General features: G+C 47.2%; 7 protein-coding genes across 7 annotated transcripts; 1 reads left to right on the top strand and 6 right to left on the bottom strand.

The window, feature by feature from the left end:
- Positions 1 to 4,064: 4,064 nt before the first annotated feature.
- On the bottom strand, positions 4,065 to 5,587 carry ACHE_80038S (uncharacterized protein; the record flags this gene model as incomplete). Its single annotated transcript, XM_043283365.1, has 4 exons — positions 4,065 to 4,319; positions 4,383 to 4,835; positions 4,895 to 5,241; positions 5,290 to 5,587. 4 exons carry the CDS (start codon positions 5,585 to 5,587, stop codon positions 4,065 to 4,067), a joined length of 1,353 nt encoding a protein of 450 aa, XP_043140651.1.
- A 2,520-nt stretch (positions 5,588 to 8,107) lies between these two features.
- On the bottom strand, positions 8,108 to 9,250 carry ACHE_80037S (uncharacterized protein; the record flags this gene model as incomplete). The annotated part of the gene is made up of 2 exons (XM_043283363.1): positions 8,108 to 8,718; positions 8,809 to 9,250. The coding sequence occupies 2 exons, from the start codon at positions 9,248 to 9,250 to the stop codon at positions 8,108 to 8,110; spliced, it is 1,053 nt and encodes a 350-aa protein (XP_043140650.1).
- A 3,478-nt stretch (positions 9,251 to 12,728) lies between these two features.
- Positions 12,729 to 13,121, bottom strand: ACHE_80036S (uncharacterized protein; the record flags this gene model as incomplete). The annotated part of the gene is made up of 1 exon (XM_043283362.1): positions 12,729 to 13,121. The coding sequence occupies one exon, from the start codon at positions 13,119 to 13,121 to the stop codon at positions 12,729 to 12,731; it is 393 nt and encodes a 130-aa protein (XP_043140649.1).
- Positions 13,122 to 13,551: 430 nt separating this feature from the next.
- HSP30_2 (Hsp20/alpha crystallin family protein) lies at positions 13,552 to 14,088 on the bottom strand (the record flags this gene model as incomplete). The annotated part of the gene is made up of 1 exon (XM_043283361.1): positions 13,552 to 14,088. One exon carries the CDS (start codon positions 14,086 to 14,088, stop codon positions 13,552 to 13,554), a length of 537 nt encoding a protein of 178 aa, XP_043140648.1.
- A 6,836-nt stretch (positions 14,089 to 20,924) lies between these two features.
- Positions 20,925 to 21,669, bottom strand: crmD (putative copper transporter crmD; the record flags this gene model as incomplete). Its single annotated transcript, XM_043283360.1, has 2 exons — positions 20,925 to 21,057; positions 21,113 to 21,669. The coding sequence occupies 2 exons, from the start codon at positions 21,667 to 21,669 to the stop codon at positions 20,925 to 20,927; spliced, it is 690 nt and encodes a 229-aa protein (XP_043140647.1).
- A 786-nt stretch (positions 21,670 to 22,455) lies between these two features.
- Positions 22,456 to 23,490, bottom strand: ACHE_80033S (uncharacterized protein; the record flags this gene model as incomplete). Its single annotated transcript, XM_043283359.1, has 4 exons — positions 22,456 to 22,998; positions 23,049 to 23,227; positions 23,280 to 23,358; positions 23,422 to 23,490. 4 exons carry the CDS (start codon positions 23,488 to 23,490, stop codon positions 22,456 to 22,458), a joined length of 870 nt encoding a protein of 289 aa, XP_043140646.1.
- A 1,846-nt stretch (positions 23,491 to 25,336) lies between these two features.
- ACHE_80032A (uncharacterized protein) lies at positions 25,337 to 26,240 on the top strand (the record flags this gene model as incomplete). Its single annotated transcript, XM_043283358.1, has 7 exons — positions 25,337 to 25,360; positions 25,422 to 25,487; positions 25,539 to 25,610; positions 25,662 to 25,776; positions 25,834 to 25,964; positions 26,021 to 26,111; positions 26,164 to 26,240. 7 exons carry the CDS (start codon positions 25,337 to 25,339, stop codon positions 26,238 to 26,240), a joined length of 576 nt encoding a protein of 191 aa, XP_043140645.1.
- Between the last annotated feature and the right edge of the window lie 360 nt (positions 26,241 to 26,600).

The raw sequence follows: 26,600 nt of genomic DNA, 5'->3' as shown, positions 1-26,600 counted from the left end.
TATTGGCCACTGAGTGGACAGAGACTCGCCCTCCACACCCTCATATACGAAGAGAAAGACCTCATTCCCATTGCCAAAACATCCTTTGGAAAGAGTATGATCTTGTAGGTCGTGTCAGTCCTGCTACTATCACAGTCAATAACGCTCGTCATTCTCCGTCTCCGGCAGATTGGTGAAGAGCAGACCAGTGATATCAAAAGGATTGGTGGCCAACCCTGCCTCCTGAATCAGAATACAATCAATGGTAATGTCCTTGAGCAGATACATGAAGGAAAATATACAAACGTGCTTATCAAGCAAGCACCATAGCCATATGAAGAACAATAAATCAATTTCGGCCTCCAGACTGACTATCATTTGACACATATTTAGTTTACACGTGCGATCTAACTTTTGACGTCTGCATAGCTGAAGATCATCCATCCATTGCATGTATAGCCCCCAAATCATTAGGACATGTCTATTTCCAAATCTGCCACCATCTGGGCTTCCCCTGTTCCCTCTTCCTCAGTTTCGCGACTCCAGCTTTCACTACAGACTTGACCTCCTTATCCTTTGACTTCCGTGCAACATCAATCATCTCGTCAGTCGAGCAACGAAACGTTGCTTTCTCAAAGAACAACTCTAGGGCATCAACCCGTCGAGCCATAGCTGCCTGAGAAAAGATAAGACTATCCACTGTTCAAGAAGAAGCAGCAAAATGAATTCAAGAGCAATAAAGAAAAAAGAGAATACAACGGCCGGGATTCGCTTGTGGTCACCCACCCAACTACTAACCGGCGGGTGTGGCTTGACTGCGGACAATAGTTCGGTGAGTTAGAGGGTGATGCCGCTTTGCGGTCGCGCGACCAGGGGTGAGTTAGGGTGACTGCGCTACTAATGAGGACTGGCGATTGCGAACGCAGCGAAATGGCCAATATGAACAAACAACCGATTTGTAACCTTACCGTACCTGATCGCACATTCAGTAAAGTACTAGGGTCAAATTATTAGGACTCGATATGGACAAGGAACTTGATTGAATAATAATATTGAATTCGAGCCGTGAAAAGAATGATTCTTTTGTTTTTGCTCTAGCGTATCAACTGAATCATTATGCATTCCATGTCACAGGCTGCGCCTGTTGCACAAGCAATATAATAAGAAGGATGATCGGTGGATGATCGGTGGATTCCCAATAGGATATTTACTCTGCACGGCGTACACATGTAACTATTAACGTATATGATAAGCGAGTGAGACACTAAATCGCCGCGACGCGATCACCAATATTTAACCACATTTTTCCTCACTAAGAAAAATGGAGTCATCAAAAAAAGAAAGCCGAGTAATCTTAGCTATCCAAGCTATTCAAAACAATCCAAATTTAAGTGCCCGAGCTGCTGCAAACATCTACTCAGTCAGTCATGCAACTCTGAGCCGGCGACTCAAAGGAACAGCATCACAGCGCGATACCATGCCTAAATCATGGAAACTCACAGATTTAGAAGAGACAGCAATTCTTCAATATATCCTTGACCTAGATGCACGAGCATTCCCTCCTCAGCTTTGCCATGTGGAAGATATGGCCAATTGACTACTCACAGAACGCGGCGCGTCACACGTTGGTAAGCGCTGGGCTTCAAACTTTGTAAAGCAACAACCACAACTCAAGATGCGCTACTTTCAAAAATGTGACTATAAGAGAGCTCTATGTGAAGATCCAGAGCTAATTTGTGGATGGTTTGCGCTTGTACAGAATACTATCGCGAAGTATGGTGTGGTGGAGTCAGATATCTACAACTTCAATGAGACAGGGTTTATGATGGGCATCATCTCTACAGGCATGGTAGTCACCAGTGCAGACCGACGGTCCAATACAAAATTATCATAGCCTGGGGGCCGTGAGTGGGTCACAGTGATCCAGGGGATCAATTCACAAGGATGGACAATCCCACCATTCATCATTGTTGCGGGTAAATATCACCTCTCGACGTGGTATAATGAAAGCCCACTACCAAAAGATTGGGTGATCGCTGCATCTGAAAATGGCTGGACGACAAATGAGAGAAGCCTAGGATGGATTCAGCATTTCAACAGACATACTAAGCCTCGTTCTACAGGTCAATATCGTCTCCTCATCTTAGATGGGCATGAAAGTCACCACTCTACAGACTTTGAGTTTTTCTGTAAGGAAAATGACATTATCACACTTTGTATGCCTCCTCATTTGTCACACCTTGTTCAGCCTCTTGATGTTGGTTGTTTTGGTCCACTTAAGCAAGCATATGGTCGGCAAATTGAGAACCTAATGCACTCTAATGTTATGCACATCATTAAGGAAGATTTCTTTCCTGCATTTTTCGCTACATTTCAGGACTCAATGGCAGCAAAAAATATCCAAGGTGGTTTTAGAGGGGCAGGACTTGTGCCTCTAGACCCAGAAACTGTAATATCTAGGCTAGATGTGAAGCTACGGACGCCAACGCCTATTTAGGGGGACTCCGAGCTGCCTACTCCTTGGGTTTCTAGGGCACCAAACAACCCAACAGAAGCGACCTCACAGTCAGAATATATAAAAAATCGAATTGCCCAACATCAAAATAGCTCACCAACTTCAATTTATAATGCTATCGACCAATTTCGAAAGGAGCACAAGGAATCATGCATAAGATAGCTTTGCTGCAGTCAGAGAATTGGATCCTTTGAGAGCAAAACAAGATGCTTAGCAAGCGTCGCAGAGCTAAGAAAATACGTCTTCGACAAGGAGGAAGTATGACTCTACCAGAAGGACAAGACATTCAAACCCAAATTGACGTGGAAGCGCAACTTAACGAGGAAACGCGTCAAAGTAGTGGTCGCCAAAAAATAAAGCCAGAACAAATAAGGTTATGATCCGCTTCAGGCATCTGCACCACGAAGTCTCTAAAACGATAGATATAATCACCAACCGGCGTCCGATGAAATTCTGCCGTCATGATCCCTTTTCGCACCAGATCTGGCCAGCTTAGCTCGGCAGCAGGCTGTCTTTCGTGTCCAGTTTCCACGACATAGGAGCTTGGGGCGCTGAATAAGCCGCAGACCCTTGCCTCGATCCTGCTACTGGAGAGAGTGACTCCGAAGTGTTTCACGATACTTGCGTTAGCTTCGAGAACTTTGTAATAAGATTCGACTTCATAAGCGATGCGCTCTTGATCTTGGCGCAAATTTTTGTGAGAATAAAGTACACCTTTGAATTTTCGCAGATGAAAATCCACAGGTGAGTCCAAGAACTGTTCAGACGATGGGGTACTATTTTCTGGGCTAGATCTCTCCTGCATATGCATATCTGACTTCGGATTATCAGTAGGAACGATGTTCCCAAGTACTTCTAGACTTAACTCCCAACGAGTAGTGTGTAGGTCTTCTACCTGGGATTTTCCAATCTTTTCTTCGAAAGTTACAGGGTCCAGCGCCCACTTCAATATGTAGGAAGTCTGGGGTAAATAACAGAATCAGCCAGTTTCCGATTGTCGCTGTTATCGAGCTCTGTCGACTTTCCAGTACTACCGTCGCCGTGGCGTTAGGGTTTGAGATAGTTTCTCTGTGTAAAAAATGGAAGTCAATTTCGAATCCGAGTGTACAGGATAATGCTCAATAGAAATGCCTACATTCGTATTAGGTGGATGAGGCAAAGGAATGTCACGCAATGGATAGAATATCAAATCTCGAAAATGGTATTTTCAGTCCCATGGGAAATTGATTCCAACGCTATCACCATAGTGAGTTGTCTTGAGACTGAGTTTTCTTATATAACTATGTCGCTTTTCAAGAGCTTGAACGGACCAGCACTGACATCGCAACTTCACCGTCCATGCTGTCTAGAAAACTCCATGTCTGTGACCCGGTTATATCTTTGTGCAGGTTCGACTCGAAATTTGGACTGTTTTTCTTGCTGCACCAAGGCACAGCAATTTTAGCAAAGTGACGCCATGCAATCTCCACAACCCGAGCCCTTGATGTGAAAATGCTTCCTGATGCTTCTTCTCTGTAACATAAGTGAAACCCATCGAAGTCTGTCGTTTCATATGTCCCGTAGTTTCCAATCAGAGACCTAGTTCTTTAAGAACTACTGCCAAAACCTTTTCAAACATATCCACAATAATATCAATCTCCTCTTTTGACACATTGTAGGGTGGTGCCAATATCACATGGTCACCGCGGATACCATCAACAGTGCCCGGGCAGCCGTAGAGAGAAATCGAGTATTCTGGCTGCATTCCCTTTTCCTGGATGTAGAACGATAGTCGCGTACTCGGATCAAATGGTTCTTTAGAAGCCTTGTCCTTGACAAATTCAACCTGCAAAGCATTTTGGTTAATGTTATGTATCAATCAGACAGCGGAACAGTGGTGTGAACCTACTCCCCAGAACAATCCCTTTCCTCGAATGTCACCAACACACGGATGATCCTCGAATCGTTGATGAAGTTGATTTTCAAGGTAAGCACCCATACTTCGAACATTTTCTAGAAGAGACTCCTTTTGAATGGTTTTCTGTGTAGCCAATGCTGCTGCACAGGAAACCGGGTGACCTTGATAGGTTTGTCCGTGGCGGAACACTCCTGTCCCCTTGTCCATAGTTTGCACAATATGGTCACTGATCAGAATTCCAGAGACAGGGGCATACCCGCCACCGAGACCTTTGCCTATAGTTTGGATGTCGGGGACGACACCCTCCTGCTCCCAGGCATGCAGGGTTCCACAGCGTCCCATACCGCTCATGATTTCATCGAGGATCAGCAAAGCACCGTGTTTTTCACAGACGGCCTTCATCGCAGGGAAGTATCCGGGTACAGCAGGAACACATCCAAGAGCCTAGTACAGATAACTTATCAGTATGACCTCCTGATACCATTACTCTTTCATCGACTTACGGCACCAACGACCGGCTCTGCGACAAAGGCGCAAACGGTATCTGATCCCACACGCTCAAACTCCGCATCCAATTCTGCAGCAAGACGAGCAATGTAGTTGGCATCAGTTTCACCATCCTTCTTTTCACGATATGAATAGCACGGAGAGACATGAGACGTTTTCTTCGCCAAGATTGGTTCAAATGGTTCTCTTCGAAGAACATGTCCACCAACGCTCAAAGCACCGAGCGTAGTGCCGTCATATGAGGGCAGGCGGGCAATAAACCTTGTTCGTTGGGGTTGAGGGGTGGGAAGCTCAAGAAAGTACTGGCGGGCAAGCTTCATGGCAGCTTCGACAGCTTCGGACCCTTCATGCAATTAGGAAGTAGTTGCGAACGGATGGCTTTCTGACTTACCCGAGCTGACAACGAATAGTTTGGACAGTTTGCCCCCAGTTGAGTCCGTCAAGAAGCGAGCCAATTTCTCGCTTACGGGGGTGCCAAAAAAGGCGGAATGACAGTAGGACAATTGGTCCATCTGGTCCTTGATGGCCTGGGTGACTCCTTCATGGCCATGGCCCAGGCACGATACGGCCGCTCCGCCAGTTGAGTCAAGGAATTTAGTGCCATCCTCAAGAAACATATAACTCCCTTTTCCGCCAATGGCCTTTTTAGGAAGGAAATGAGTATCTCTATGCAAGACGGCACTCGACATTCCGGGATGCGCTTCTTGAGGAGCTTTGTTAGTATACGGGAGAGTGTGGAGGTAAAGATCTACTTCGTACCAGACTCGGTCATGTTGACGATCCTTGAATTGCTTCGAGACTCAAAATATATAAAGAGGATTTGAAGAATGCAAAACTCAAATGAACCTGGAGATTACTCTCTCTTTTATATCCATAGATCCACCTAGTATCATTGCCGAGCGGAGATAAGCGGGAACGGAGCGGGACAAAGTTGGGGTGGGGTGTCCACGGTGGCAGAATGCGAAACTTCCTTTCGGCGGCCACGGCCTTGATCTGTCCGTCATGAATAGAGGGGCGGCTCGCTTGGGGTGGCGGCTCGCTTGGGAAATACGTTATGTCAGCGCTAAAAATGCATTTAACGCAAGAGAGCTAATTATAATATATCTGAATACCGTAGAGGACATGCTTTTGATGATCGATCACAGGCGTATGTGATAGTAGATTTCCCGTTCTTTTCTTTAGTTGATCTCCGTGCAATAAAGGCGTAACCCCTAGTCGTGGCCCATGTATTAATGGATACAAATAAGGCCTCTCGAGAGTCATAATATTGCTCGGGAGGGAGGTCCATGGCTGTGACGGCTCACATATGATAGCTCATATGGCGGCTCAACACTACGGCAATGGGTGATACATCACAAACACCATCCAGTCATGTTGCCAACAAACCTCTTAAAACCTCTTCATTACCTAGATAGATTTCCTCTTCTTTTTTCTTCTCGAGATTGGATATTCTCGTCGATGGCTACAATAGTGTAGATAGGAATTCAGTTCGTTATTATCTACTATTCCGAGCCCGTGACACTAAAGCGCGTTGTGTATAGATAACATATCACTCGGTCAACTGCATTCTGATGCTGCGGGCCTGGATTCATAACGAATTGAGACAATTTGGCTGCTGCTTTGGCTGCATCTGGTCGTGTGATTGTGGTGGCATACTGTGACGATCCTACTTTCTGCTGGTATAATTTGATATCTTCTGCTGAAGCTGTTCCTTCATATGGCATCAACTCTTCAACAGGTAATGGCGTATAGACAGGTGCGCGATGTGTGAGGTGGTATCTCATAGCGACACTGCTAATGTATGTATCCTGGCATAGCCATAGCTTATGCTGCTGTCTGTCATCCACTGATGCCCATTATATCCAGGTGAGAATTGAACCAAATCAAAATGGATGCGGCCACACCATCCAAATGTCTGTCCAATAGGACGCCTTGAGATCTGTCTTGGTGCATGAGATAGCTTGCAGACCTCACAAATACTCATCTCTGTCGATTCTGGCGCGGTCGATTCTGGTAGATCACCTTTGATTTTAACACCATTGACCATATCAGCTGCTTTCTGTACGACCTGTGGAGCAACATGTCCAAGTCTTCTATGCCATATCTCTGCAGATGCTTCTGCCACTAGTGGCTGTTCAGATTTTCGGACTGCATGGGCATGACCCGCTGTATAGGGTATATAAAATGCCCACAAGTTCAATGAATCAATTGGCTTAGGCCAGTTCCCCTTCGCATCGGGATGGCCAATCACGACGCCAGAATTCGGGGGGCAAGGCTTTTTCAGCAATAACTGCTGGAAAAGAGTCGAATTGATCGGTAGATTTAGGCCGGACTGGAACAAGCCGGTCTGGAATAGTCGCTTGACATCAACGTTCACGTACCATAACCGTAACCCATGATCATTTCTGCACTTTTAATATCTTCTCCATAACTTTTTCCATTACTGAGGATGATAAAACCCCTCTAATGGATTCAATCCGCTTTATCTGTTGCTCTAGTTGATATATATATGGGTATCTTCCCAGATTTAGAGGACAGTTCACTACGGAATGTTGAAGGTGGTGTGGGAGTCTGTTATTTGATATTAAGCTTCAAGAGAACACATTCTGGAGAGGGGTGAATTAGATCAGTTGCAGCAAGCCCACTCTTGCTATTTGATGAGGATAGAGCTTGTTGACGGGCTGCTGGATAGATATGAGGAAAATCTTCCTTTTCCAATAGAATGGATTCTACAAAACGTTAGGCTTTCAGGATGGTACTTGTCAACAAAAAAGGATTCATCTCCATTAAGAGCTGGACTTAGGAGCCAAAATCCCAGACTTGAAGCAATGTAACAGTGCCCAGCAAGGTTGACAGTCGGATATGATGGGGCCGAAGGGAAGAAGGGAAGATCGCTGTCAGCCTCGACGTTGAAACAGCCTTAAGACCGACAACCGTTTAAACAGAACATTAACCACTTCCGAATTCGAATTTTGATTTTTTTCCTTTCACATAATCTTAGTGATCTATTGTCTCTCCTTTTCAAAGCGTTGTCGACTTTTAACTTGTTTTTATGCAAAATCGGCCCCCAGCATATCTTTACAGCTATCGCTGCACTAGTCAAAAAGGGCATCCTGGCCCCTGACAGAACAGGACAGAACAATCGACCCTATGCCCTACTGGTTGTCTCCAAACAATTTTCCTTCAGTCCGTATACTATCAGTGAATACTTATGCCAAACCTGCCTCCTTCACAGGCGGCTTCTCCTTCCAGAAAAAGAATGCCACCGTGAGTGCCCCCTTCATAGCCATTGCCAACCACAACCCACAAGCCAAGCCACGCTCTTTTGCAATCCCACCAGCAGTCATCGACCCAACCGTCAATACAATAATGAACCCGAACTTGCGGTTACGCTTCGGATTGGCGCCCAACGGCCACTGGAACAGTTTATCATCGAGCAGCAGGTCACACATCAGCGCCGTCAACGCGACGGTCGGGATCTCCGGGTAGCCCAGCCATTTGGAGGCGAGGATCTGGCCGGCTGCTTGGAAGGCCAGGAAGGCGATGGCGACGTTTTGCAGCCAGATGGTCGGGTTCTGATTGGGGATGCTGCTGATGGCATGACGCTCGGCCATGATGGCTGCGCCCATGAGGAGTAATGTTTGGAGGAGGAAGGCGAAGATCAAGTTGATGCGGCGGCGAGGGCCGAGGATGCGGGAGCCTTGGATGAAGCATACGGAGCCGACGAGGAAGGCAGCGACGGCAATGAGGGCTTTGATCCAGAGGCCTTCAGGATCATTGGGTTTGCCGCCTACTGCGAGGGCGGCCCAGATGAGATTTCCTGGTGGGAGATATTAAGATTTTTTTCTCTTTTTACTTCCATCTTCCTATGACCCTGGAATCCCATGCCCCCGTGGAGTGAGTGACGTACCTGTTTGCATGTCCGAGAAACTCTTCCAGTAGTTGAACGAAAGGCCATCCACCAGACCACTAATGAAACCACAGATAATCAGCGTAATATCCGTCCAGCTCGTGTCAATCTCACTAAGCAGATATCCCCCAAGCCCTGGTCGAGGTTGGCGTTCTTTTCCTATGGCATCGGTAATTGAGACGTTGTTGCTGTTCGCTACAGGGTAAGGAAGGGTTGTCTGAATCTGCTTTCCCATGTCGCTGGATCCGGGAGTCATGGTACCTGGAGTCATGGTACCGGGAGTCATGGTACCGGGAGTCATGGTACCGGGAGTCATGGAGCCAGGCGTCATTAGTCCTCGGCTGGCGGGAGTCGAGGGAGGAGGAAAAAAGGTCTTCTCGGAGATTGAGGACTTTTTGTTCTTGAGAAAAGCAAGAGAATGTGGGAACTGAGTAAAGGTCATTATATAGTAATATACTTGGCACTAGCAATCTTGAGGGACTTCTCTGCTAAAACAATAGAAGCAGAAGAATTTAGATAGAGCTTGGTCTGGATTTATAGGGAGACCCGAGACGCTACCCATGAAAAGGAAAGAAAGGAAGCAAGCAAAAAAAAAAAAGAAAAGAAAAGAAAAAGCTTATTATCATCGCTAAGCTGAATGATTGCCACTGCTTCCGTATTTCATCAGCGCTTTACATCAGTAGTAGAACGACTCTTCGAAAAATGCATAAAGTGCATGGAATGCATTCCACGCCACGGGCCATTGGTTCACCCACCACACGTGCATCACCCGTAACAGAACAATGGCAAGACCATCACCGGGAGCATCCGTCACCAAAAGTCTCTACGCCATGTAATCATCTCAACTAGGAAGGCCCAGATGTACTTCGAGTAGAATGGAGCATGTGGAACATCGGGATCGTCAAGGTCCTGGGCCCGGGTTCTATACAGATACAATAGCCATTATCAAATATCAATGCCGATGGCGGCAAATCAGGGACGTTGATAGTAGCAGGTGCCGTGAGCATCAATCAGAACTCTGTTCTGTTCCTGGAGTTTGCCAAGATACCTGGACCAGGATCTTTGTCCATCCAATTTTGTACAATGATTCAACACTATCATGATGATGAGGAAATGGTGAGTGCATAGAGTAAGGATTGTCGTGTGCGCAGATGCCTTCTGTAATTAACGTTTAATCTGTGTATGAACTCCAAGATAGAATGATTATAATTTCCGAAAAGGTCCTTTCCAGTTCCAGTGAAACAAATACAAAAAGGGACACATCCCATGTAGTTGTTAGATTTTTTTTTTTTTTTTACTCTTCTCTCTTTTCGGTTTTCTCTTTGTTTTAACGGTGCTCGGGGAAATGGGGCTGTCGACAAAACCGGTTTCAATCCGCCTACCAGGCAAATCAGCCGCCGCACATGCTCCAGAGGACCATGTTAAGACGAATATCACCCACTCCCAACATGCCGCGCTCTGAAGCTCTGTTCAGATATAGACTCCGTTATTCTCCGACATATTTTCCTTTTCCCTTTATTACTCGCTCTAGAAGGCTCGGTCCGGAATCGGGATCGGCGTGGTGATAGTCAAGTCCAGACAAGCACTGATTATCATGATAAGTTTCTTGGATCAGGGTCAGACCCAGATATTCTTGGGATTTTCATGCCGCGTTACTCCGTATATTAAGCACGACAAACATACTCAGAGTACATATCGATTTGGCTTGCTGATATTAGTAATTATCGGTGATCAAGAGATATTTGTCGGAATCCATAGCTCGGAGGTGGACTATCTAAATTGCCGATTGTTTTGTATTAGTCAGCGTCAGCTTGCTCCTCATAAATTGCCAGATAGGAGTTATATAGCAATTCAGACCTCTTTTGCGATTCCATTGGTTGAGCCATGTGTCCACTACTCCCTGGGTTCCAACAATATTATACCGTCTCACCAAAAAAAAAAAAAAACAACTCCTCAGTGGCGGACCCCCCCACCTTCTGAGCGAGTTCCCGCACTGCAGAAAACTCGAATTTTATATTTAACTCCACGCGGAATCGATTGATACTACTTTCAACGTTGCTCTCCCCAGTTGTCGCTGACAATGGGGGGGTGCAAAGAAGAAAGGGGTGGTTGGGGCCACGTCTCCGTGGCCTGGCCACTCATACAATCATAAAGACCACGACCAATGCGCCCACGCAGCTGCCATCCTCACAGAAACAGCAGAGCTGAAGCAAATCACTGACTGGACCCAGGGGCTGCCTCCCAGGGACCTATTCATCCGGTTTATGAGTTCAGTCGAAGACCTCGCAGCAAAGGTGCGCGACGGCCAAGGCAACAATGGCAGCGAAGACCATGACGGGCTGAAAGAGGAGGTGCTCCAACAAAGCCAGAGCATGTTTAATAAGCAGACAGAGGAGATGAAGCTCTACAGCACTCAACACAGACCCCCAGCATCAAGTTCCTCTGGCCATGCAAATTCATATCGGGATGCGGCTCTAGCAAGTCACCTGACATCAACAAAGTCTTCTTTGGTCTCGGGCTGAATGCAGGGCAACACCAATGGATCCATCGGTACAAATGGAACACTAAGCACATCTCCAAGCAGCCCAGCAACCCCATTTCCACTGAAAGCAGACCTGGAGATCCATATCCGGGGCACTGATCACCAAATCATTGACCCATTGCGCCACCAGAAGGAGGCCAGGGCAGTGGAGCGGGCAAATCGAGCTATTAAAGAATCAAATAACACTATCATTGCCCACCGGTCGGTCTCTACAGGCCGCATCCTGCCCAGCGGGGACATTATCATACGTGCAGAGAGCCTTGAAGATGTGGAACAACTAGCCAGAGCAGCAAAAGACTGGTGCCTCGCCTTTGGAGACAGTGCAACCATCAAAAGAAGGACTTATCGTGTTGTCATGAATGGCGTCAACTGTCAGCTTGCCCTAGCAGCTGCACCAGCTCGCATTAAGGCTGATAATTTAGGACGTCTGGCCTCTACCCCCACAGCGATCACATATACTGGGTGGCTTCTTGGCCCCCGGCATATTGCAGAACATAAACCAGAAACGTCAAAGCTAATTGTTGAGTTCGATAATGACCGAGCTGCCAATATAGCCATACTGCTTGGCCTGGCGATTGATGGCCGCGACCACCCATATGAATACTATGACCAAACTCGTCGGATCCAGCAGTGTTTCAACTGCCAAGCATATGACCACATAGCCCAAAACTGCAAGCGACCTACCTCACGCGCATACTGCGCGCAAAACCATTCCTCTCAGGACTGCCCTACGGCAAGAGACCGTGCCAGGGCTCAGTGTGCAGTCTGCCAGAAGCAGAACACTAAGCAAAGTGAGAAAATTCCAGAGGATCATTTTGTGTTTGACCGCAGCTGCCCAGCTCGTGTAGAACGAGTGGAGACTGCACGCCAAAATCGAGCCACTGGACGTGGATGGTATGAGAGTGCTCCAATCTCTATCAGCTCCATTGCCCTCTCAGGGGAGGAACAGGGCCAAGACCCTACCCCTGCAGAAGCCACAGATCACCAAACTCAACGCCGCGGCCCAGGCCGGCCCAGAAAGAGCAACAAAAGACCTCGCACAGAAGATGAACCTAAACTAAACAGCGTTATGGCGGATACCGAACCAGAAAATGGGACGAACAGCCAGACCCAGACTTTGCAGCTCAGGGAGGGCCCTCGCCAGCGGTCTAGAGCAAGAGCTCTCAGACAGACTCAAAACCGACGCAAAAGCTATAATCAGCACCATGGTCAAGAGTCTGGTGATGAGCAAAGCCAGTATCACTCCAATGAAGACCCAATGAAGGAAGAACTGTGATCAATAATGAATCTTAAACGAATTTGAATCCTGCAGGCCAACTGCTGGAAATCACGTGAGAAAGTGATGATACACCTCTTTGGTGAGAAAGAGGTGCGCGACCTAATGGCCAGAGGGAGTGTATGCTGGGGGGCTGTCAATTACTTTAGGGGTCTGTGTTGAGTGCTGTAGAGCTTTCATCTCCTCTGTCTGCTTATTAAACATGCTCTGGCTTTGTTGGAGCACCTCCTCTTTCAGCCCGTCATGGTCTTCGCTGCCATTGTTGCCTTGGCCGTCGCGCACCTTTGCTGCGAGGTCTTCGACTGAACTCATAAACCGGATGAATAGGTCCCTGGGAGGCAACCCCTGGGTCCAGTCAGTGATTTGCTTCAGCTCTGCTGTTTCTGTGAGGATGGCAGCTGCGTGGGCGCATTGGTCGTGGTCTTTATAATTGTATGAGTGGCCAGGCCACGGAGACGTGGCCCCAACCACCCCTTTCTTCTTTGCACCCCCCATTGTCAGCGACAACTGGGGAGAGCAACGTTGAAAGTAGTATCAATCGATTCCGCGTGAAGTTAAATATAAAATTCAAGTTTTCCGCAATGCGGGAACTCGCTCAGAAGGTGGGGGGGGTTCGCCACTGAGGAGTTTTCTTTTTTTTTTTTTCATGAGATAATAAGTTATGTATTTACATTAAATCTGCTAAATTTTCTTATTCTACAAAGCTAAAGCAAATAATAAGTTTCAACTTTCAACTAGTTAATAGTAGTTATATATAGTTAACTATAACTAAGTTAATTGAGATCAATTACTTTGTTATTTGAGGATAACAAACAAAAATCGTCAAATCAAACACATGCGTACTAACGATTCCCAAAGAAAGAAAAGAAAAGAAAAATCCATCATTCAAAAGCATAACTCATAGACTTCGAAAAAGACGGTCCGTTTACTCAATGGTGATCTTCTTGGAACCTGAGGCGGTCACCTTGGGGACCACAACAGAGAGGATGCCGTTCTTCAGGCTAGCTTTGACCTTGTCTTGGTCAACCTCGTCGGGGAAGCTGAAGGTGCGGTGGAATTCGCCAAGAGAGCGCTCGCTCACCAAGTAGCGATGCTTGTTGTTCGCAGACTTGGTGACGGACTGCTCTCCAGGCCTGACAATGTCACCGCTCTCACCCTGGACGTCGTGGCTCTGGGGCGGTGTGTCATTGATGGTGGTGTTATGGAATTCACGCTCGCTGCAACCCGAGATCACCAGGGTGCGGCGGTCGGAAAATTCGATGTCAATGTTCTCCTGAGAGATTCCAGGGAGTTCGCCATCAAGGTGGTAAGCATCATCGCTCTCCCGGACGTCAAAGCGAGGCGTGAACGAGCGGAGAGAGGAGACATGGCCGCGGCTAGAGCGGTGGGCGTCATAGTCATCCAGAAGACGGAAGAGAGGAGCGAAGTCTCCAGCAGAAGGCACGGTGGGGAAGAGAGACATTTTGCCGGTGTTGTTCAGAGGTTGTTCGTCAACGAGATGCGAGATGCTTATTCTTAGGAGCGTTCAATGGTCCTGTGACTCCCGCGAAGCTTGATGATCTGAAGATGGTCGATTTGAGACGTTGCTAAGCATCCTTATATACCTGAGCGGAGTGATGCGACAGCCTGCCATGATGTCAAACGTGATCAAGACCGTAGTAGCTACAGAGCATGCAACAGCTCTCGAGGAATGGCGTTAGGGCTCGAATTGTCGCGCATACCCCAGACGCTGCTGGAGATTTCTCGGCCTTTCGGTAAGAGTCATGTGATTTAGCGTCGAAACGACGTCGTCCGTCGTTCGCGTCGACGAATGGCGGGAGACCGGGCGACCCATGTACTTTGGATGGCACTTGGAGAAGCTTCTCCGCATACCAGGAGATCAATTGCATTCCGTACTGGTCCCAGTTTGATCATCTACGGCAGATTCCAGACCATTCTGCGTCAACAATGTCGACTGACATATATACTCGTAATGTCGGAAAGAAACTCGTGACCTGCATATTTTGTTGGTACCCAGCGGGTCACGTGTCTTCACCGCCCTCGCTTTCTGCCCGGTAGTTATAGTTAGCCTTAGCCGATAGGCCACCAACCAATCAACCATCCATCACACACCAAAAGGTTATGAGCCCTCTTGCTCGAAAAAGAGAAGAGCGATATATATCTATCTGATATACGTGTTGGTTCCTTTAGTGTGTTATTCTTATTTGGCTTATCAGACTGTGCTATTTGCCTATAAGAATCAATCGCTATCGTACGCTCGATTTTGACCCCGAAAAACGTTTTCATCAGTATACTTCACATACACCTCGAAACGCCCGATACCAATTGATCCAAATCGGCTATACCGTCAACGCATATTAAATCATATAGCAGTTGATTTCACTGCTTTCTGCGTCGATATGTCTTCCCGGAAGACTAAGATGGCACCGGTTACCCAGGTGCCTACTCCCCAAACCGTCCATTACAACAACCACCAACAGGCTGATTCGATGGATATCGACAATCAACCAGCGCCTACTGAAGGTGAATTTTCGATTGAGGAGGATACTCAGGGTGAACACTCTGAGGAACCACCAACAACACCGATTCGAGGGGGGGAACAGTCAAGCCCCCAGCCTCAAGAACAAGATTTTCAACGGGCGAAGGCCCCGGAGAGGCCTCAAGCATCTGAGAGATATGAACAGTTCATGCAGGAAAGACGACCTGCAAAGAGGTCTAGCCATGAGCTCATTGCAGAACTATGGCGCAGACTTGAGCAGAAGGATGAGGAGATGTTAGAGCTCCGCAAGGCACAGATCAATGCCACCACATCCTCTATAGACTCCCGCCTAGTTGATCAGCTGTCCAGAATGTTTGAGCAATCGGATGGTAAATCAATGCTGGAAAGGGAGGAACGACGTTTAACAAAGCTCGCCCAAACACACTGGCGAGACACCAAGAAACTGCATGGACGAGATAACTATTCTGATTGGCGAAAAGGCATATTGCTTGATGCCGATTATTTGGATGCCCGAGACATCCTACTCCAACCGGACACTGTACCGAAGGTGACTTCCCTTCAACAAGTCCGATTTGACACTGCCAAACGACTACTGCATACACGGATATTAGACCGATTGGCACCGGACATCATCTATCAGGTCCAAACTGACCACACACAACAACCGTCCGACATTCTGTCCAAATTGGACACAATCTACGGCATATCACCTGCTGAAAAACGCCTTCTTTTGGTGAAGACACTCCTGAATTTGAAGCCGCAAGGCGATTATATTGCAATGATGCGGCAATGGCAGAGAGTATCTACTGAGTTAGAGCACCAGGAGTATTCAATTTCGGAAATATGCCATGATATTGGCATAGTCCTATTGGGTGAATATCAGCGTTCATTCATGCGTACCCAACTGGATCATCTTTTCATGTTATCGAAAAAGAATCAATTGCATGAGATGGATATGGCCGCAATCATTGACCAATTGGAGAGTCGTACACCATCCACACTCGGCCATTACAAACCACTGTCATACACAATTTATCGACAGGAACCATGGGGCCACATACCCCAAACGGAAAATCAACCACCCAAGGGGGGGAACAAGAAGAGTCAGCCTAGCACAGGCACTTCATCGGACCCTTCTCCACCCCAGAAACCATCTGGTAACCAATCAAAGACATCAAAACTTTGTCCTCATTGCAAAAGAGGATATCATAAAATCGAACGCTGCTGGGTACTACACCCAGAACTCCGTCCACCAAAGGAAAAGGAGAATTCTCCATCTAATGACACATCCCCTAATGGGGATAATCAATCGAAGCCTATTACAGGCACAACTGGTGTTGCCAACCTAGTCCGTTCAACAAGGCGATCGGACGATTGGATAACTGATACTGGAGCCACATGGACTATCCACAGTGATAGGGCTGCATTTGCCAGTTATATGCCATTATCTGTGGCATCATCTGTTGAGCTGCCTAATGGCAGCACTCATCGTGTTGAAGGAGTTGGGTCTATCTACCTGCCAATTGGAGAGCACATGGTAGAGTTGAAGAACACCCGACATGTCCCTACTTTGCATACTCGCTTATTATCCTTCAATCAGCTTGAAGACCAAGGCTTTCATATCAAATTAACTGATGATAAGCCTTACCGTTTCCGGATAACCACCCCTGATAAATCATCATCTTTTCTTATTTCTCGGACAACAGCTGGAGGCATGTTTGATAGTCTAGAGAGGGAGAAAGGAGTGATAAATGTTGTAAATGATGCAAATGACCGGCTGGAAAATAAAGCGCGTAATTTGACGCCAAACCGGCCACCACCAGCATCTATTGAGACATGGCATCATCGCCTATCTCATATGAATCAGCATGATTTGCAATACCTCCACCGAGTTGGACGAATCAATATTCAAGGGAAGAAGCTTCTCCCTACCTGTGATTTCTGTCGACGGGCAAAGACCACCCGACGTTCAGGCAATGGCCCTACTCCCAGAGCCACACGCCCTGGTCGACGACTACATGTTGATATCTTTGGAGGCGGGCAAACTTTGGGCCTGCCGTCAGATGATGACGTTCCGCCAGCAAATGGCAAATACAAATATGTGATGATATTAACCGATGATGCGACGCGGATGAGATGGACTATCCCTTTGGAAAATCGCGTGAATCCCAATCACCACATCCGTACCCATATGGATTTTCTTCGACGTCTCGGTTATGAAACAGCCTACCTGCGTGGTGATGGCGAGTTCTTCAAGAATCCACGTGAATGGGCAGGCATAAAGACAGAGCCATCAGCTCCATATTCACCCTGGCAAAATGGTGTCAGTGAACGAGGGATTCGGATCATCTTGGAGAGAACCCGGGCAGTTCTATACGCCTCCGGCTTACCTCGCCGATTTTGGCTAGAGGCCTTGATGGATACCACCCAAAAGGCCAATTATTTGCCCACCTCGACACCTCTTTTTAATGATCCAACTCCGGACGGCAATATCTTGAATGAAAATATCAAGAAATCTCCCTTTTACATACCCGCTGAAGCATGGGAGAACCGTCCAATGGATATCTCCTATTATCGCCCATTCGGGGCGAAGATATGGTATCATCGTCATGGTACTGAGAAACCAACTGACAAGATGGATACACGCGGAGCATATGGCCTACTTTTGGCCAATCTATCAAGTACAAATCAGTTAGTATGGAATACTGACAAGGATTCGATAATCCATGTTACAAATGGAAAGGTAGATGAAGGGGATATCTCACTTACTGATCCAACATTCACTCCCCAACCTACCTCACTCGCTTCCTCGACCAATGAGACAACTCCTCCAACCCGACCTTATTCAGACGACAATCCACCCAATGACGGCATCATGATACGTCCTGCCAAAGGCTTCATAGCCTATGTCGCCGGCGCCACTTCTCGTGATATCCCGAGAACTATGAGACGCGCCTTGGAGCGAAAGGATAAGGATAAATGGCTTAAGGCCATGCAGCGTGAATTCTCCAAACTGCAGAGCAAAGAGATATTTGAGCTGGTACGAATTAGCGATGTCCCAAAAGGAAAGCGGATTTTTCCGGGAAAATGGGTGTATGATAGTAAGGAGGACTACCCACCTGACGATGAACGGTCCTATAAGGCCCGATGGGTAATACTTGGTAACCTGGTTGAGAAAGATGATATGCAGTATGACTACTGCAAATATGCCCCAGTGGTATCCACAGCGGTTACCCGGCTACTTTTTGCTTTAGCCGCTGCATTTGGATGGAAGTTGCGAAAACTCGATGTCGCTGTAGCCTTTTTAAATGGCGATCTGATAGATGAGATCTATATGCGGCAACCATACGGGTTTGAACAAGGCGAAGGTTTGATATGGCGGTTGAAGAAATCAATATACGGCCTGACTCCGGCCGCACGTATCTGGTATGATACCCTCACCGCTGCACTTCATCGCCTAGGCTTTCGTACATGCTCGTACGATCCAGGCCTATTCATCCATCAAGAGCGTCGACATCTATATATCACCACCCACGTCGACGACTTTCAGCTCGTCGCTGAACGCGACGAAGATATTGAATGGACGAAGGATGCTCTAGCTAAAGAGTGGGAAATCAAAGATGTTAGCGATATGACGTACTACCTTGGCATGGAAGTGGAATTCGTCAATGGACATATCAACTTACTCCAGCGCGAGTTTATCAAGGATCTTATTCAATCATTCGGGCTTGATAACGCTAATCATCAAACAACACCTCTACCCCAGGGATTTGAGGTTGACGACGAGCCTGATAGATCCATAATAACCCGCGAGTACCAACGGGGAACTGGAAAACTGCAATGGCTTGCAGTTAAAACTCGCCCTGATATATCTGAAGCAGCAGGGACGTTAGCCCGCTTCAACACTGCACCAACGAAGAAATGCTGGAACGGCCTCTTACACGTCATGCGTTACCTCAAGGGGACAATGAATGATGGCCTTACCTATGGCCCTGCCTCAACATCATCAACAGCTAAATGCTTGCCAATTGGTTACTCGGACTCTAACTGGGCTGGTCCTAACTCAGGTCGGAAGTCAATCGGGGGGTATATCTTCCTATACGAAGGATCCCCTATATCCTGGCAGTCGAAACGCCAGACATGCGTTGCAACGAGCAGCAATGAAGCCGAGTATATGGCAATATCAGAGGCGTCAAAGGAAGCTTTATGGCTTCGCCGTGTGTGTATTGAAATGCACGTGGCTACCCCGGAATCCCCACCTATCCTCCTCCACACGGATAGCGAAGGCGCCCAGGCGTTGGCGTCAACCGAGGGAACGAAGCGGTCGAAGCATATTGATGTACGCTATCACCATATACGGGAACTACAATCATTGGCCCTGGTTAGCGTCGAGGGAATACGATCCCAGAATAACCCAGCTGATGGACTTACTAAGATCCAAAGCACACCCAAACATAGAGATTTCCTTCACCTCATCAACATGGATCGCAATCATCTACATCCTACTTCGGATGGAGAGTAAATGAAGAAGGAAGTATTGAAATACTCGAGGATGGGCGGGCAATGCCTTTATATACCCTCGATTTCTTGGCACGTTACTAAGCGAGTTGACCGTTGGCGAATAGTCTTTGTTTGCTATCGCTTTATTCACTGTTTTTCTCCTTACTTTATTTTGTATGCGATTTATCTGTGTATTTAGAGCCTTTTCATCCGGGCTTCAGCTCGTTCGAGGGGGGGTGTTGGTACCCAGCGGGTCACGTGTCTTCACCGCCCTCGCTTTCTGCCCGGTAGTTATAGTTAGCCTTAGCCGATAGGCCACCAACCAATGAACCATCCATCACACACCAAAACTGTCGGAATCCATAGCTCGGAGGTGGACTATCTAAATTGCCGATTGTTTTGTATTAGTCAGCTTGCCCCTCATAAAATTGCCAGATAGGAGCTATATAGCAAGACAGACCTCTTTTGCGATTCCATTGGTTGAGCCATATGTCCACTACACCCTGGGTTCCAACAATATTTTATGCAGATTTTGGCTGTATTTTTGAGTATCTTGGTTTAAAGCTTGACTCGTTCATATCCGACCACGTTAGTTGTGGATAGTCGACTCAAAAAAAACAAAAACATACAACAGCCGGGATTCGCTGGTGGTCACCCACCCAACTACTAACCAGCCGGCGTGTGGCTTAAGTACGGCTGAGCGGACGGGAAGCCCTGTTTTCCACACCCTATGGTCGTATGTACTAGCTTGTTGGTTGGAAGGGCTATTCAAGGTGAAATCTACGGCTCCATCGTTTACCCATATTGACTATCTGCCTCTTGACCACAATATGCATTTGACTGAGCCAACAACTGAGAGTCCAAGGTAAGTGAACAACATCTTCAAACATGATCGTAATTAATTTTCGCTTGTCCTAATCCAGCACAAGATCGTTGGCATCGTTGCCCCTCGAGTTTGGATGAACGTTTTGCATTATCTCTCACTTACGTTGGTCTCTAAAGACCTCCATGCCTTCGGTCATACACGATGAGCTTTCGCCGGGGTTGTGGACATATGAGGAGACTTAAAGATACTACTGTATATCATCCGGCAGGTTACGGGTGAAGCGGGGCTGTTTCTTCCGGACTGCACAAGGCCGTATGGCAAAGGATAGCATTACCGAAGGATATGATATATTGGCTATCTAATACGCCATAGTAGGAGTGCTTGAGTGCTTGATCGTCTATCGTATGGCCACAATGGTATCCTACACATCGTTCATTCATTGACACATTTCAGAGACTCATAGTGCAGCACGCTAACCATCATGACACACTCCATCTTGCCAACCCGGCCCCTGCGCATACTGACCCAGAACCAGCTCGCCGACAACAATCCCGCCGATTACCGCACATAACACCCCGGTGTTGAAAGTCATGACAGCTAACATTCTACGAGAGCGAATCCTTAGCTGGGTCATATTTCCGATCGAGATGGAAGACTTACAGCGTATAACCTATCAACGCCCGCGCTCCTTCCAGCAATGAATGGAGACTCCTCCGCCGCCAAGTCCAGGATTCTCTCGATATCAGTAGGCCAGAGAGCATACGGGCAAATCGTGTATTCGATCCCTGTGGTTTCACGGATCGGCCCGAGATCAGGTCATTCCATTCCGAGGAATGGGTGTGCGAGAAGGGCGGTGGAAAGTGGTCGCTGTCGTCGTGGGCGTTGTGATTCTTCACATATCGCGGAAGAGGACTCATGTGGTCCTTCGGAATGGAAGGATACCGTGAGGCGGGTGGAGGCGCTATAATGGGCACATCGGGCACGAGGGTCTGGATTTCGGCGTCAAGTTGGAATTTCAAGACCCCCAGGAAGCGATTAAAGAAGGCCAATACAAAAAGGAGCAACAGTGCAAGGAGATACGAGGTTAGGGACGCGGTCCTCCAACTATTGAAGAGCAGCGTGATGTGTGTTCCTGTGGTGAAAAAGGCAGGCATCGCCATTCCATGGCCATGGTCGGGCTTCATTTCCATGGTCATGTTCACAGTGCTATGGTCCATCGTCACGAAGAATGTTGGTTCATCACCTGCGTTTCACGTCGACCATTTGCTATATATTCCGTCTTGACCTGGTCGGGCCTGGCCGTACTAGTGTGGCTCCGCGTGATTGATTGAGTTGTAAATGTGCTCAATCCCACGCATATGGCTCTGGTCTGTAATCGGCGGGGCTCAACCGGCAATCCTTGCGTATTCTGAACAAGTCCTGTGAAGATCTACTTGTATATTCGTGCAAATCTGCTCAAGCCGCCATATCAGACTCCATTTGAAACGCTGCAGGAATGCTATATAGGCTGCGATGCGATCAGGCAACTTGAGAGGGAAACAGCGCTTTTTCCAATGACAAGCATGCGGACCGCCATTCCATTTCGCAGCGTCGTATGTTTCTTCTCCAACTTCCATCTGGCTGCTCGTTCGGCGCAGTCGCTACTACAACTACAACGGCACCGGAGATCGCCTGCTAGGTATGTGTTCTCGCTCATAATCACCGATTCATTTACTAAATCCGACCAGGTCTCTCGGTGTTCAGTTTTTCAGCGCCAACTACTGAGTCCGTCGCAACTCGGGAGAATACAGCCACCGGTCACTGTTCATAGACGCGTATACATTCTGACAATTTATTTCATTCATAAACGCATAAGCACTTGTGTAACCCAGATATTCTAGGCCAACATAGTATACTTCAACTATAACCCAGGGTTTCTCGTGATTAGATGAAGCGAAAACGCAAGTACCTGGATTACACAAGAGATGTGCCATCCGTACCCCGAGATTCTCCTGTGACAGAGCCTATCCGAATAATCGATTGCCGAATAGTCTACTGGGAGAGGGGACACTGCTGTTGCGACCCCTCGTGTTGGTGCAGTTAGTAGGGACAGTATGGTTTGCCAGAGCACGCCATTTATCGTAGGACTCGCTCGCAGCGGAATCCAACAATGCGGTCCAGGTACCCTGCGAGTCGTGCCGCGCCAGCCTTATCCCGTCCGGGCAGGACGGGTTAACCGGCGCTTCGATAGACTGCGCATAGCCGAAATCCAACATACTACCGCTTGTAGACGCGCTCCCTGTCGTGCCGTTCTGTGACCAGTGCAGACAGTCCCGGCAGTGGAAGGTCAACGAGAAACCCGTCGCATTGACAGCAGACGAGATCTGTGTGACGGTTGCGTTGCCGGTGTAGACGCCAGGCATTGTGTATCCGGAGGTGAAACGTAGGGAGGTCCTGACGCGGCCGCGATCCGGGTAGGCAATAAGTAAAAGACTGTCCACCATGGACCCGCCCAACGAGATGCCGCACCAGCCGCGGGCTGTCGTGGCATTATTTGCAGCACAATGCTGCTTCAGTTAGCTGCAGCCAGTATGCACCGGTGTGAGAGGAGCCTTACGAGATATCCGATAAACTCAGTGGCATCATCCTCCAACGCCGTACTCGGGAGAGCCATGCCAAAGGTCAGCCCGCCGGTTCCAGAACTGCCTGGCACATTCCATGTATCGAAGCTGATTCCGGTTTTGGGGTCCTTATAAGTCGTCGGCAGGGGATCCTGTGCAAGACAGCCGGACAGTACTTTGAAACATTAGATTATGTGCCATCGATTGTAAAGAACGGACTGACGTACATGTACAGACTGCAACTATGGCAGCAAAGGTGCGATTCAGCAGCATCATTGTAAGTATGAATAAGTTACTGAGAAGCGCCTAGATGTCTTTGAGTCCCGAGGCGGCCAAATGGGGATATATAAGGGAGTTGAATCGCCATACTGGACGTGTCAGCATTCCAGCCATGAACCGGTTACAATTCGATTCCCTTTCATTGGATGCAAGGGACATTCATGTTTCCCACGGCATTTTGCAGCATAGAAAGAGCGTAATAGCGTTTATTTGAGTGGTTAAGAGCCTTGCAGAGACAGCAGAGTGAGTCGCGATAGCACTGCTACAGAGTAGCAGAGGCGGAGTATCGACGCGAGCGCGTGTCGGAATTACTATTCTGCGGTGATCACCTTGCCTTTTTGTAAGTAAACAATCTACGTCCTGTCACCGACACCATTGAGTATTCTACTGCATTTTGTATAGGTTACAAAAAGAAAGAGAGGCAAATGGCAAAATATAGCATTAAATATACATTAGCTTAGAGTCAGATAATGTTTGGTAATGACGTTTGGGAAAGTTATGGTGTAGCAGTAGTACGCAGCTTCAGAAATATATATCCGGGTAGTGAGCATCTACGCAGCAACATGTCTACCCTCTTGGACCAAACATACTGCTCGTCTATCGTAGATAATAAGAGGTGAAGATTGATCTTTCACATACTACTAGAGACACATGCCATGAACATCCAGGAAGTACTGTAATCGATACTATCCGGACTGGTTATCTTGATGGCATAGTCTACGATGAAAAGTACCACCTCGACTATTTTCTATAGGAACGTCCAATGAGAAGCCATCGACAGGAGTTCAGCATACGAATAAGACTGTCAATAGGTATTACCACCAGAGCACTCACTACAGGAAAGCGAATTTACTACGGTGTACGACCTAGTACACCTCTATCGACAACTCCTCCCCAGCGTATCCGTAACCTGGCCGCCGTCATTAATCTCTGCGCGTCTGGTTCAAGCAAGTACCTGCCATCATCTAAGATGTCGCCAAAAGCGTAGGAGCGCGAAAGGGCGGAATTCGCCTGGCATCACGCCATAAAGTCAAGGCATGTGGAAGTCCAATATGACCGTGATCCTAAATTGGGATCGAAATCGTCATTTTGGGCGGATAGAACCGTCAGCCGCATTTCACAGTAGTGCCAGACTAGTCTCAATATGGTACGGCAAGCGATTTCCACATAAAGGCCCCAAATTTGCGACGATATAATCGAAACCGCGCCAAATCGAAAATAGCTTTGTCGTATTCATCGTGTCACGAATCAGGACCGAGCATATGGCCGCTGCATCTAGTGTTAGCTGCATATCTTCATTTAGCAGTTCATAAAATTAACCACCACTCACAAAGCCGTATTTTGCGGCGTGGCTTGGTAGCCCGAAGGATTCGATGCCATCCGGTTCCTGAATCAGGATGCCAGTGAGAATGGGCAAGCGTAGGTTTTGCACTTGGAATACAGACATGAGGATTGAGTACTGAGAACTGAGAACTGGCCGATAGAGTACAGAGTACAGAGTAGAAAGCAGAAGAATAATGGTGGACGATGAGCAGTCTGTACTCTGGATTTGCTAGCAGCGGTAGAATAAACACGGCAGAATAAAGCGGTAGAGACGGTTTCTGCCATCACTGCCATCACCACGCTGAACTTCATCGCGGCATCTCTCGAGTCCATACAGTCTGTACAGTCCACGACGGGACCAAATGATGCAGATTCCTCAGAGAATGCAAAGTCTCCACATGCATCGAGAATATACCCTGAGAAAATCTGAAACATGAGAATTGCCCGATCCGGACCAAAATGGGCGCAGACTGTTTCAACTGTCATTCCTGCGGAGGTTGTAGGTCGGAGCGCCCCGCGCTAGCGCTCGGAGAGCCCCGGAACGCCCTTACCGAGTCCCGCTAAATCACATGATCCACAACACTGAGCGTGCCCCAAAATTACACCTTCTTTCTTATGTTGAAATCCTTCATCTGCCTAGTGCCTACACAATTGATATACAACCCCCCTTCCTGCCGTCATAATGCCTTCTACGCTTGCAGATGTGGTAAGGAAATATCAGCCATGCGTTTAAGAAGCACTTAACAAATGCATATTAATGAAAGAAGCCCGCGTACAAAGCCTATCTTGACCGTGTGCCCGCTGGAACCCTGTCGCTACCTCTGATTAAGGAGGTATGAATTAAATGTTACTGAGATGTTTGGAAGGTGCTAACAAGTGTTTAGGGAGAGAATGAGGAGACTATCATTCACGTTGATGAGCTGTTCTGTCGTGTGGAAGACTGTATTCGTGGAAAAGTAAGTTATTACCACTTCTTTATTTTTTTCTAATGCTAAATATGTACTTAGAAAGCATTTCCTGGGACCAATGACCTGCGTTACCATGTGAAACACTATCATAATGTTAATGTTGCGCGTCCTGGAACCGGACGGCCAAAACCAGAGGCAGTGAAGGCAGCAGTTAGTAAGTATATTCTAAGTACTTCACAGGCACTTTGCAGGCACTTACAAAGGATAACAGAGTTTTTCAAGAATATTATTGAAGGCCCTCCTTCTGAGCCTGCCCCCAGCCCTTCAGAGTCCACTTCTCCTGAGCCTACCACACCCCCTGGCCATACCAAGCCGCCATTCCCTCTCACGAAGAAAGGCACTGTAAGTACATTCAAAGCGCTTGTTTTATACCTTTTTGATGTCTGATAAGTGCTTAGGTATCATGTGCTGCCATGCAACGTTGGTGCAAGGACAATGGCCATGCTGTTCCATGTCCTAGTTGTGCAGCGAAGGGATTGAGAGCAAAGGGTAAGTAAAAATATTTTTCTAAACGCTTGATATATGCTTATTAAGTGCTTAGACTGTTGCAAAAATGAGGGGCATTGTGATAACTTTAGTCTTTTTGACCCAAATTCACTTCCCACTGATGCAGAGTAATAGATCGCATTTGTATTAGATCTATTTACAGAATGGATGATCTATTAGCTAGATAAAGAAAGATTCATAAATCTAAATCAAAATATTAAGTTATTCTTTAGCAGATAGAAATTCAGTATAAGCTCAATACATATATTTTTGATAGCTAATAGACATATCATGATGGTATCACAACTAGACCACAGATCTGAGCTAACATTATTGAACCCTTTACTGCTTTAGTGATTCATAAGTACTTTAAGACTGCTCTTCTAGTAATTAAATATAACTAGTGGAGAGCAGTTATTAAGTGCCTATTAGTTGGTAATTCATCACATATTTTTAAACATTAAAAAAGCACTTTGAAAGTACATAGCAGAC

Source organism: Aspergillus chevalieri, chromosome 8, assembly GCF_016861735.1.
Source record: "Aspergillus chevalieri M1 DNA, chromosome 8, nearly complete sequence".
In the NCBI taxonomy this organism is placed as follows: domain Eukaryota; kingdom Fungi; phylum Ascomycota; class Eurotiomycetes; order Eurotiales; family Aspergillaceae; genus Aspergillus; species Aspergillus chevalieri.
Note: the sequence above shows the minus strand (reverse complement) of the source record. Positions and strands in the feature narration are given on the sequence as shown.